At 37.6% G+C, this 12,294-nt stretch overlaps 1 protein-coding gene across 2 annotated transcripts in view; it reads left to right on the forward strand.

The window, feature by feature from the left end:
- The first annotated feature begins 1,189 nt into the window (after positions 1-1,189).
- The window catches only part of INO80 (INO80 complex ATPase subunit), a 101,864-nt gene continuing 90,759 nt past the window's right edge, over positions 1,190-12,294 (forward strand). For both annotated transcript variants that reach the window (XM_024732421.1, XM_024732422.1), the window contains exons 1-6: positions 1,190-1,371; positions 1,630-1,799; positions 1,891-1,958; positions 3,780-3,953; positions 6,137-6,257; positions 7,346-7,560. In XM_024732421.1, the coding sequence (XP_024588189.1) occupies positions 1,229-1,371; positions 1,630-1,799; positions 1,891-1,958; positions 3,780-3,953; positions 6,137-6,257; positions 7,346-7,560 (891 nt within the window). In that variant the 5' untranslated portion in view covers positions 1,190-1,228. The remainder of the gene's footprint in view (positions 1,372-1,629; positions 1,800-1,890; positions 1,959-3,779; positions 3,954-6,136; positions 6,258-7,345; positions 7,561-12,294) is intronic.

Here is a 12,294-nt window from a genome sequence, read left to right on the forward strand (position 1 = left end):
TATCCTTATGCCAGTACCACACTGTCCTGGTGACTGTAGCTTTATGATATATTTAAAATCAGAAAGTATAAGTGAGTAAGCCCTGTACTTTTTCAAAATTATTTTGACTATTCTAATTCCTTTGTGTGTCCATATAAATTTAATAATCAGCTTGTCAATTTTTGGGGAAAAAAAAGCCTACTAGGAGTTTAATAGGGATTATGTTGAATCTGTGGCTGAATTGGGAGAGAATTTTTAACATTCTCTTAAGGAGAAAGATTGTATTAGGAAATTTTAAAAATCTGTAATAAAAAGAGAAGATAACTCGAGATAAAGATGTTCTGGTTTCCTTTAAAGATTATATCTTAATTTATTAGATTATGAACTTTTACAAGTAATTTACTATTTATTGAGTACTCACTGTATGTCAGATGGTGGGCTAATTGCTCTGTGTTGTCCCATTATTTAATCTTGGCTCAGCCCCTTAACTCTTTAAAGATAACCAGTTATAAGGTAGAAGATGTTACATAAAAGACAGTTGGGGGGAAGGTTGTTAACACTGATTGATTCTCTAGTGAAGGTGTTCTTAGTCTAACATTGTCCTTAACAACATAAGGTAGCAAAGAGAATGCTCAGGTTTCTCACCCTCACTTTTATTCTCTTTGTTCCAGTTTTCTAAATCATCTCTAAATCTTTATACTTTATGACATGTTTATAAGGGATTGTAAAATACTCTGCCAGTATATCTGTTCCCTTGTAAGTGGACTACCTCACACATATGTATGAATGTAAATACAAAGTGAAAAAGGGAGCAGCTGTTTTGAAGGGTGATGCTGAGAACATGTGCTCCTCTATGAGGTGTACAACAGTGAACCTGTGGTACAGATTTAGATAGTTGTGAGTAATTATTAATTGTAAGATGAAAGAGAATTGAATATATATTTTAAGGCACTGCTTCAAAAAAGTATCAAGAATTTTCATTGTGACAGGTGACAGTATTTCTATAGTTTGATGTTTTTCTCATCCTTTTAACTTCTGCATTTGCATTAGGAGGCAATGCCTAACAAGAACTTCATCATGGTCTTTCTGTAGACTGCTGTATTTTCTTCTAGAAGGTCTGATTTCTCTTCATATTGATAGCAAGCAGGCAAAATAAAGGGAGAATGAATAGCATTTCATCTTTCACTACTTATCTCCATTCTGCAGCCGTGCAGTCGGAAACCCTTGTGCATGAAGACAGATTTGTTCTATGGCCTCGGAGTTGGGTGCCGGGGACGATGGCGGCTTCACTGAGCTGGCAAAGCCCCTCTATCTTCAGTACCTGGAGAGGGCCCTCCGGTTGGACCATTTCCTGCGACAAACATCAGCCATCTTCAACAGGAATATTTCTAGGTATGGTATCCCATCTTCCCAATATAACGTTTCACCACATTTCTGATTCCCATCATTCCTGTAGATTTTATGGTTAAAGTATCTTTTATGGGTTTTGGGATGTTTGATTTTTTTTTTTCCTTCTTTCTTTCAAATAAAATACAGTCAGCTTAATCAGAGGATCAGTTTCTTCTGTAAAGTGTTCAGTCTACTAACCATAAATTATAATATTTTGCTGGGTCAGCTGTTATTGTGGATTCACCATTCTTCAATTTATAGTGATGAAAGTGAAGATGGACTGGATGACAATAATCCTTTATTACCCCAATCTGGGGATCCCTTGATACAAGTTAAGGAAGAACCTCCAAATTCATTGCTTGGTGAGACTTCTGGAGCAAGTAGTTCTGGAATGTTAAACACATATTCATTGAATGGAGTTCTACAGTCAGGTTAGTGTGGTGTGAGATCCCTCTTTGGACTATCAGTTCTTTGGGGGCAAGTGTCCTTTCATTTTTTTATTCTTTATGTTTCTTTACACAGAAACAAAATCTGACAAAGGGAATTTATATAACTTCTCTAAGTTGAAGAAAAGCAGAAAGTGGCTAAAGGTAAGAGATAAGGCAGAATGTTTATAATTCAAATATCCTACTAAAATTACAAATATAAGGAGAGGTTACTGACTAATTATGGCACATTGGCAGAGATTTTCCTAGACATGAGTCTTTTATTCTGGGTGTGGTTTTTTAAGAGATTATAGAGAAAAATCTAGAGGACTCAACGAAGTTCATTTTAGCAAACATTTTTGGGAATGAAGCCCTATACTGAGCAAGGGAGTACAGAAATATATCAGATAAGATCCTTGCTCTCACTGGCTTGTAATCAGGACTATTAATCTGTTTTTTTTTATTAGTCACTGAGTAGTTCCTTCATTCAACAGGTGTTGATTGGCACATACTGCCTTGGGAGATACTATTGTAGATAGATAGGGTTCCTGCCTGAGGAGCTTACATTCTAACGTAGGGAGGCAGTGAGTAAGCCTGTAAATAAGAAATAAATACAGTTTCTTTAAAGAGGTAACATTTCAACTGATTGCTGAATGATCAGAAGGAACTATGTGAAGGTTTAAGATAAGAGCATTTCAATCAGAAGGAACAATGGCAGAAGTCCTGAGAAAGGAAGCAACTTGGTATGTTTGGGGAAGAAAGGAGGTTGGTATAGCTGGAGCACAGTAAATGAGAGGATAGTAGAAACTGAGGTTATTAGCTGATCACGTTGGGCCTTGTACACTATGTTACGGAATTTGTATTTTAACTCTTGTTACAGTGCTAAGCAGTTGGAGTGTTTGTAAGCAAGGCAGTGACAATCTCATTTATACCCTTACAAGATTACTGTCATTAGCTAGACTGAATTAAGGTTAGCATTTCTTTTATTGAAACTAATTATTTCTCTATTTTATACTTTTCTTATGAAGAGCTCAAAGTAATTTAAAGGTAGTCTATTATTTTTATCACTAGCCCCTTTAAAATGCTCATGTGGAAAAGGCCTGATTAGCTTCACATCAATGAGGTTTTAAACTGTTGGGAATGCAGTAACCTTATGCTTGGCCATCACATTTTAAAAAATTGAGATGTAATTCACATGCCATAAAATCTACCCTTTTAAAGTGTATAATAATTTTTAGTACTTTCATAAAGTTAATACAGCCATTACCACTATCTAATTCCAGAACATTTTCAACACTCCAGGAAGAAACTCTGTTCATTAACAGTCACCCTTTCTCTATTTTCCCCAGCCCTTGGGAGCCACTAACCTGTTTGCTGTCTCTGTGGATTTGCCTATCCTGGACATTTCATATAAATGAAAACATAAAATATGGCCTTTTATGTCTGGCTTCTTTTACTTAGCATAATGTTTTCAAGGTTCATTCATGTTGTGGCACATGTCGGTACTACTTCCTTCATTTTAATGGCTGAATAATTCTTTGTTATCTGGATAATACCACATTTTGTTTATCCATTCATCAGTTAATGGATTTTGGGGTTGTTTCCCCTTTATTAGGCATCACAGCTTGCTTTCTATATTATACCTTTATGCCCTATAGTAGCTTTTTAGGTTTTGTTTAGTTTTTTGCCTTGGTATTTGACATTTATTTAAATTATCTTATGTGTAGCGTATGTACTAAGTGAAATTTAGCCTTGTTGCTGTTGATAGCATTTCTCATGTTTTGGCGCTCTTTCATTCGTGACTACTAGGTTTAATTGGTATGTTTTTGTTTTTTAGATGAATTGGTAAAGAATAGTATAAGGGAAACTGGAATGACTATCCTCCAGCTGTTTTTGTCATTGTTTTGGGATCTGGAAAAAACCCTTGGATTATAAAAGGAATTGCTTCATATCAGAGGTTCCATTTCCATTTCCTCCCTTTTTCAGAGCATTCTGCTAAGTGATGAATCCAGTGAGGCAGATTCTCAGAGTGAAGACAATGATGAAGAAGAAGAAGAAGAAGAAGAAGAACTCAATCTCAGCAGAGAAGAACTTCATAATATGTTGCGACTGCACAAATATAAGAAACTTCACCAGAATAAGTATAGTAAAGACAAGGAGGTAAGGGTTTTAGGAGAAATCTCAGATTTTCATGCTGGGGATTTACCCTCTGGTTTATATTAATTGAAAATACATCATTTTAACTTTATATTTAGATGGTGGTTGTGGTTGTTCTGATAATTGAAATATACTTCACATACCAAAAAAATTCAGCCTTTTGATGTACACAGTTCAGTTGGTTTTAGTATATTCATAGAGTTTGTAACTATCATCACTTTCTAATTTCGGAACATTTTCTCACCCCAAAAAGAAATATCATTTCTCTTAGCTCTTGCCCCTCATTCTCTTTCTTTCTTTTTTTTTTTTTTTTAATTTTTTACATTTTTAAATTTTTTGCCGTGTGGCTTGCAGGATCTCAGTTCCCCTACCAAGGATTGAACCTGGGCCACAGCAGTGAACGTCTGGAATCCTAACCACTAGGCCAGCAGGGAACTCCCCCTCATCATTCTCTTCATTCCCCTCAGCCCCAGACAGTCATCAGTCCACCATTTGTCTCTATAAATGTGCCTATTCTAGACACTTCATACAAATGGAACAACATGTATCCAGCTTCTCTCACTTAGCATAAGGTTTTCAGGGTTCATTCATGTTGTAGCATGTATTAGTACCTCATTCCATTTTATTACCAAATAATATTCCATTGTATGGACATAGTGCGTTTTATTTATCCATGCATCATTTGATGAACTAATTGGATTGCTTCTACTTTTTGGGTTTTATGGATTGTAGCTATGAATAGTGACTTGTTTCACTTTTTGGCTCGTATGAATAATGCTGCCCTGAAGATTTGTGTGCAGATTTTCGGTGTGGACAGGTATTTTTATTTCTCTTGGGTATACACCAAGGAAAAGAATTGCTGGGTCATATGATAACACTATGCTTACCCTTTGGGGGAACTGTCAGGCTGTTTTCCAAAGCAGCTGCACCATTTAAAATTCTTGTGGTTGCTTTTTAATGCAGTTGTTCTTTGGAAGTGTTCCTATCTTGGAAAAACTCCCTTTCTTCACATACTAACATTAGATTGATGATAGTTTTATGTGGCAACTATTTGAAGGGTGTTGCAAATGCCTTCTGATTTTTGTCAGGAGTGTAGCACTTTGTACATAATGAGCAATAGAATATTTGAAGACCTAAAACTTTCCAGCAATTAGTTAAGGTCCAAAGTCAGTTCAGAAAGCTTTGAATAATATGCTAAAAGTTATAAACGTGTAGAAGTAATAAATAGTAAGATGTATGAAGATGTATGACTTTTGACTTAGACAAGGAGTTCCTTTTTAAAGTACAGTGCTAAGCCAGTTGGTGCTCAAAATATTTGGTCTTCTTAAAATTGAAGTAAAAGCCACATGTGGGAAAGTCCACAGATTTTAAGTTTACAGCTGTGTGAATGCTTTAACAGAGGACCTTGTAATAGTTTTCCATGTCACTCTTCTATCCTAGTTCCAGTCTTGAACAACTCATTTGCCTGTAATTCAGGAAAGAGATTCTGCAGTGGACTACCTAATTTTATTTATCTTCGTATTTACCCGTTAGTAATAGGTCAGACAAAATTTGAGCTTTGGAGGTCAATTTGAATGAAATGTTTGAAAAGATTAAGTACTCTCTGGACAGAAAAAAAATAGATTATTCATATGTTAGAATTCTGGTAACAAAGACACTATGTATAATATTGTCAGACTCTTAGTGGGAAATGAAGAGAGAAGACTTCAAAGATTGAAGAACTGTCATGGCTGGGGACTATTCAAACTAAATATAAGACTAAGAGCTGGAAAAAAAAAAAAAAAAAAAAAAGACTAAGAGCTGGGAAAGCAGGCATTAGAAACCTTAGTAAATCTGGGGACCTATCGGTAGTAGAAGTATGGTTTATTTCTTGTTGATGAATTGAAGAGGAGACCTTTCTGCAATGATAAATATGTGTCAGGACAAAGTAAATATTCTGGTGGAGAATCAGAATCATGAAGGGTTTTTTTTTTATTTGTTATTTTTAATAACTTTCCATGTGCATAGCCAATGAACCCATTTTGTTCTGAAGTTAAGGAAATAATTCACTTCGATGTATTAAACGTTTACTGTATGTAGGAATTATGGTTTTTCTCTGGATCAGCTTTCTTTAGTAAAGATAATTTGAAGGCTGTGCTGTAGGAAAGACAAGCCCTTCTAAACATCACTATCTTTGCCTACTTCAGTTGCAGCAATACCAATACTACAGTGCAGGACTGCTCTCCACATATGACCCTTTCTATGAGCAGCAACGGCACCTTCTTGGACCCAAAAAAAAGAAATTCAAGGAAGAAAAGAAACTTAAAGGTGAGGATATTGACCTGCCTTCTACCTTTACTCATTCTTAGTTCCAGGTACGTTTGGGCTTTGAACATAATCCATGTAGTAGAAATTTGCTTTATCTGAAAAACCCTAGTCTCCCTTATCCGATTACTAGTTGTAAATAGTATTAAATTTATTTTGTATTTGGTTTATGATCTATTCTAGAATTATGAAGACATGAGAACTATAGATTCTTTGCCAGAGATTTAAGCCAATTAGGTTATTCCTTTTTTTCTTCTACATACTCTCCAAATGTTGGAAATGTTCTGGGACAGAAAGAAGTTAGTTATACACAGGGAAGTATGAAAAGTCACCTGAAGTATTTGGAATAAGTTATCATTGTTGCTGTATGTAGTGATTTAAAATAGACACCTCCTGATGATCTTCTGTAGTGCTTGTTTGCACGTTTGCCAGGAAATGTCTTTTCCTCTCTGAGTTCCAAGCAGCTGGAAGTCAGGAAGGAAATAGGAAAGGAAAGTTTTAGACTATCTGTACTAGGCAGATTTTATTCCCCTAAAGGCATGAACTCTGTACAGAAACACTCTTTTCAGCCTTCTTCCCTTATTTCTTCCACATCCTCCTTGTTTATCTCAGTATTTTCTCATCCTTCCACCCTCCCTCTCAAACTAGATTTTTGTTTCATGTGCAGTTTTCTTTTCACAGGTCTTAGTGTCATATCAGTTAATGCATTTTTTTTCTTTCTCTGTTATTTTTCTTTAGTCACCTTACATTGCTACCAAGTAGGAAAGTTTCCTTCCTCTGATCATGACTTGAGTTCATGATACTTCATAAGCCTCCTTTCCTATTGTTGGGTTCAAAAGAAATACAGTTCTTAGGTTCTCTTCTATTTCTCTTTCATGTAAACAGAGGGAGTATCCAGTGTTTTTTTTTGAGGTAGTGTTAGCTTCTTCTTGGAATATTCATGGACCTGAATAGATAAAAGGAAAAACATTGCCAGTCTCAGTGGAATGAGAAAAGAACCTTGATTTTTCTTAAAGTGATGAGGTTGTTTTGTGACTTTCTCCTGTGGAAGGGAAGAAATGCAACCTTCTGAGAGTCTGTTTCCTTTGCAGCTAAGTTGAAAAAAGTGAAGAAAAAAAGGCGAAGAGATGAAGAACTTTCCTCTGAAGAATCCCCTCGTCGCCACCACCACCAGACCAAAGTCTTTGCCAAGTTCTCTCATGATGCACCTCCTCCTGGCACCAAGAAGAAGCACTTATCCATTGAGCAGCTCAATGCCCGTCGCAGGAAAGTATGGCTCAGCATTGTGAAAAAGGAACTACCAAAGGTAAGTGAGTGCCTCCAGATAGAATGTTTTCTCTGCCTGCCCTCCAGAGAGAAGCTGTGAGAGGTAGATACCTTCACACGGTTCAGAAAGAAAACTAATCTTTTGGAATTAGGAAAATCCTGAATAATACTCTGTTCAGTTAACTGATTTTCTAGAATTTGATCAAAATACATGAGATAATTGTTGTGTTATGCTCCTGGGCCAAAAAAATGGAGGGAAACCTCTTTGAGGAATGCAGTTTTCTTACATAAAGAAATAGAAATTTGATAGCAAATTGATAGGTCATAATGCAGGAAATTAAAATAAAATGATGGATGTGTGTTTCTTAGACTTTATAAACATTTGGATGTTACTGAATAATCACAGGTATTAGAAGAAAATGTGAATGACTTAGGAAAAACATATAAGCATTCATTTTGCTCTTTTAATTTGCTTGAATGTTTTGATATACTAATTTCAAACTTAAAAGTTACAAGAATAATGTCCGTATACCCTATTTATTTATTTATTTGTTTATTTATTGCTGTGTCAGGTCTTAGTTGCAGCATGCGGAATCTTTGTTGTGGTGTGCAGGCTCCTCTCTAGTTGTGGCGTGCAGGCTCCAGAGTGCGTGGGCTCTGTAGTTGCTGCACGCGGGCTCTCTAGTCGTGGTGTGTGGGCTTAGTTGCCCCGAGGCATGTGGTATCTTAGTTCCCCAATCACCGGGGATCGTACCAGCGTCCCTGCTTTGTAAGACCAGTTCTTAACCACTGGACCACCAAGTCCCCTTATACTGTTTACTTAGATTCACCAGTGGTTTGCATTTTACCCAGTTAATTGCTTCATTATAAATTGAGTGCAATCTTAATAGACATATGAACAGGATATTTTATGAATTTAGAGAAGATGATTCTAAACTCAATGTGGAAAAAGTCAGTATGCGAGAATTGCTAGGGAAACAGTAAAAAAAGCCTTCCCAAACATTAAAACATACTATAAAATCTCCACAATTAGAACAGTATGGTACTGATACATGAATGGGCAGATAGACCAGTAGTACCTTTAATAAATGGTGTTGGGACAACTAGATAGCCATTTTGTAAAAGATAAAATTAGGTCTGTATCTCACACATATACTCCAAATGGATTTGGCATCTCAGTGTAAAAAAAAGAAATCATACAAATATTAGAATAAAACGACTGCATTTCTATCTAACGTTTGTGTAGGAAAAGAGTTTCTAACTATGATTCAACATCCAGAGGTAATAAAAAAAATACTCTTAAATTTGGCCACATAAAAATAAATTTTTGCATGATAAAAGACAACTGACAGGGGCTTCCCTGGTGGCGCAGTGGTTGAGAGTCTGCCTGCCGATGCAGGGGACACGGGTTCGTGCCCCGGTCTGGGAAGATCCCACGTGCCGCAGAGCGGCTGGGCCCGTGAGCTATGGCTGCTGAGCCTGCGCGTCCGGAGCCTGTGCTCAGTTGGGTCTTTGCTGCTGCATGCGGGCTTTCTCTAGTTGCAGCGAGCGGGGGCTACTCTTTGTTGCGGTGTGTGGGCTTCTCGTTTTGCAGAGCACAGGCTCTAGGTGTGCGGGCTTCAGTAGTTGCAGCACACAGGCTTAGTTGCTCTGCTGCATGTGGGATCTTCCCGTACCAGGGCTTGAACCCATGTCTCTGGCATTGGCAGGCGTATTCTTAACCACTGCGCACCAGGGAAGTCTGCATTATTTACATTGAATACTACAGTCAAAGGGCTGTTACCTCTAATAATATGGAAAGAACTATTAAAAATTGAGGGACAGGGACTTCCCTGGTGGTCCAGTGGGTAAGACTCTGTGCTCCCAATGCAGGGGACTTGGGTTCGATCCCTGGTCGGGGAACTAGATATGCCACAATTAAGAATTCACATGCCGCAACTAAGAAGCCCACATGCCGCAACTAAAGACCCCACATGCCACAACTAAACATGCCACAACGAAGATCCTGCATGCCTCAACTAAGACCCAGTGCAGCCAAAATAAATAAATATTAAAAAAAAAATGGAGGGACAAATGACCACAGATTCAGTAGACAAATGGGGAAATGTCAGGAGTAGACAGTTAGCAAAGAAAGATATAAAAATGGCTCTAAAACATATTAAAAAGGTTCAAAGTCTCTCATAATTGGGGTAATACAAATTAAAATAACACTTAGACACTATTTGTCACCTATCACACTGGCAAAAATTTAAAAATATGACAACACATTCTGTTAAGGAGCCTGTGGGGAAGCAGGTGCTCTCATAAATTACTGATAGGAATACAAATTAGGACTGTGTTGCAGGGAAAGTTGGCAACACCTAGCAATCTACAGATGCACTTACCTTTAAAATCAGCACTACCAGTTCTAGGAATCTACCTTAAAGCTAAAGCAACCATACATGAATACATGTAAACAAAGTTATTCATTGTAGCATTATGTGTAATTGCAAAATAACAGAAACAATCTAAATGTTCATACATGGGGCTTGAATTAAATCGATGGTAGATCTATCCAGTGGATTATTATACTGCTGTTAAAAATAAAGAATGAAGAAGACCTCCCTGAACTGATATGAAGTAATTTCGAGGACATACAGTTAAGTGAAAGAGGCAAAACACAAAAAAGTAAGTATACCCTTCATGTAAGAATAAAGGGAATACAAGAAAGTACACAAATATCTGCTCATTCGTTCAAAAGAAATTCAAGAAGGATGAACCAGAAATTAAAGTGATTGATTCCTTATAGAGGGCAAGTGGGAAAAGGGTGGAAAGGAGGGAAGGAATGGGAACAGGGTAGCAAGGATGAGGAGGAAGGAGTCTTTGAGTATATTTTGTATGAGGCTGACTTTTAGAACCCTAGTAATGTTTCACAGATTTCTGATATACCTCCAGTATTAAACCAACTAGGATGTGGGTGGAGAGGGAGGTTGGGGGGATGTGTGGTCAAAATGGAATAAAAGTAGGAACAAATGAACTTAACTGTATTAGAAATGAGTAACATGATCAAGTTGCAGGGAGTGGGGAAGAAAGAACTCAGATTCTAAGTAACTGAGGAGAACATTATTTTGATTGGCTATGTAAGGCTAAAGACTGATGGAACTATACGTAAATGCCATGATTGACATAGTAAAAGTGTTTCTCATAGGGGAATGAATAGGTTAGCAATTTTGAAACTACTTTATGTGTATACTAGGATTGAACAAATAAGTAAATACATTGTAGATGAGCCACTTTCTCACTGCTGGAGAAAGAAGTTATAAGTAAGGAGAAGGGGAAAGCTAAAATGAAGCCCATGAAGTTTGACTGGGATCAGAGGTATCAGTATAAATTCATGGTTTCATATATATATACACACATACAGATAGATAACTGAAATATACTTGGGTGTGTATGCATGGATTAGCATGTATATGTATATTTTTTCTGGTTCTGTTTGCTGAGAGGGCCTAGAAGCAGTGACACCCTAGTAACAATGAAGATACCTGGCAACCAGGTCGTGATTTCTTACTTACTTATTTATTTGTTTTTGGTTGTGTTGCATCTTCATTGCTGCGAGCGGGCTTTCTCTAGTTGCAGAGAGCGGGGGCTACTCTTCGTCACGGTGCGCGGGCTTCTCATTGCAGTGGCTTCTCTTGTAACGGAGCTCGGGCTCTAGGTGCGCGGGCTTCAGTAGTTGTGGCATACGGGTTTAGTTGCTCTGTGGCATGTGGGATCTTCCCAGACCAGGGATCGAACCCATGTCACCTGCATTGGCAGGCGGATTTTTAACCACTGCACCACCAGGGAAGTCCCTGGGTCTTGATGTCTAAACAACTTTTATTCTCTAATAAGAGGAACCAAGGCTCCTTGAAGAAGTACCTTATTCCAGAACTCAGCAGGGAAAATACAAAATGAACCTTGGGGAATTTTCTGGCGGTCCAGTGGTTAGGACTTCGTGCTTTCACTGCCGGGGCCCGGGTTCAACCCCTGGTCAGGGAACTAAGATCCCGCAAGCCGTGCAGGGCAGCCAAAGACAAAATGAAAAACATTTTTAAGTGGTGCCAGAAAGTAAAGAAGTTCTGAAGAAAGATCGGGGGGAGGTGGGGCTTGTCAAAAGAACACAGGAGCCAACCTGAAGGAGCGCCTCATGGCCAAAGTTAGAATAATTTGAGCAACAAAATAAATAAGAATAATACTGGATTTTGACCCATAGAATAAAAGAAATATTTATCAGTCCATACTGTTATAAGTAAATACTTGAATAGACAAAGTGTAGAAGGAACAACTCTTCCTTTCAGTAGGAATTCCAATTAGAAAGTGTAGAAGGAAATAAAATGATCTTTATGCAAATACCACAGTAATAATTGTTGCAGACTACATCCATTTATGAATGCTAAAATTAGAGGGCAAAAGGTAGAGGAGAAACAGAAGTTGCATAGCTTCAAAACTGGCAGAGTGGACCTTAACCAAATGATCAAAGTAAACATCACTAGTAATATAAATTTTGATATCATGAACTCCTTGATGTGATGCACTGAGAGGAGCACATTATCGAAACATCATTTCTCTGGTATTCTTGCCATAGTAAATGATGTCATTCCCATCATGAGGAAACAGCGGAAAACCACACATTTTGGGACACTTTACAGAATAACTGATCGGTGCTTTTCAAAAGTGTCAAGGACATGAAAGAGAAGGATTGAGGAAATATTACATACAGGAAGAGATTAAGGAGAAGAACAACTAAGTGAAC

This window comes from Neophocaena asiaeorientalis, unplaced genomic scaffold (genome assembly GCF_003031525.2).
Source record: "Neophocaena asiaeorientalis asiaeorientalis breed wild unplaced genomic scaffold, Neophocaena_asiaeorientalis_V1.1 scaffold119, whole genome shotgun sequence".
Taxonomy (NCBI): Eukaryota; Metazoa; Chordata; class Mammalia; order Artiodactyla; family Phocoenidae; genus Neophocaena; species Neophocaena asiaeorientalis.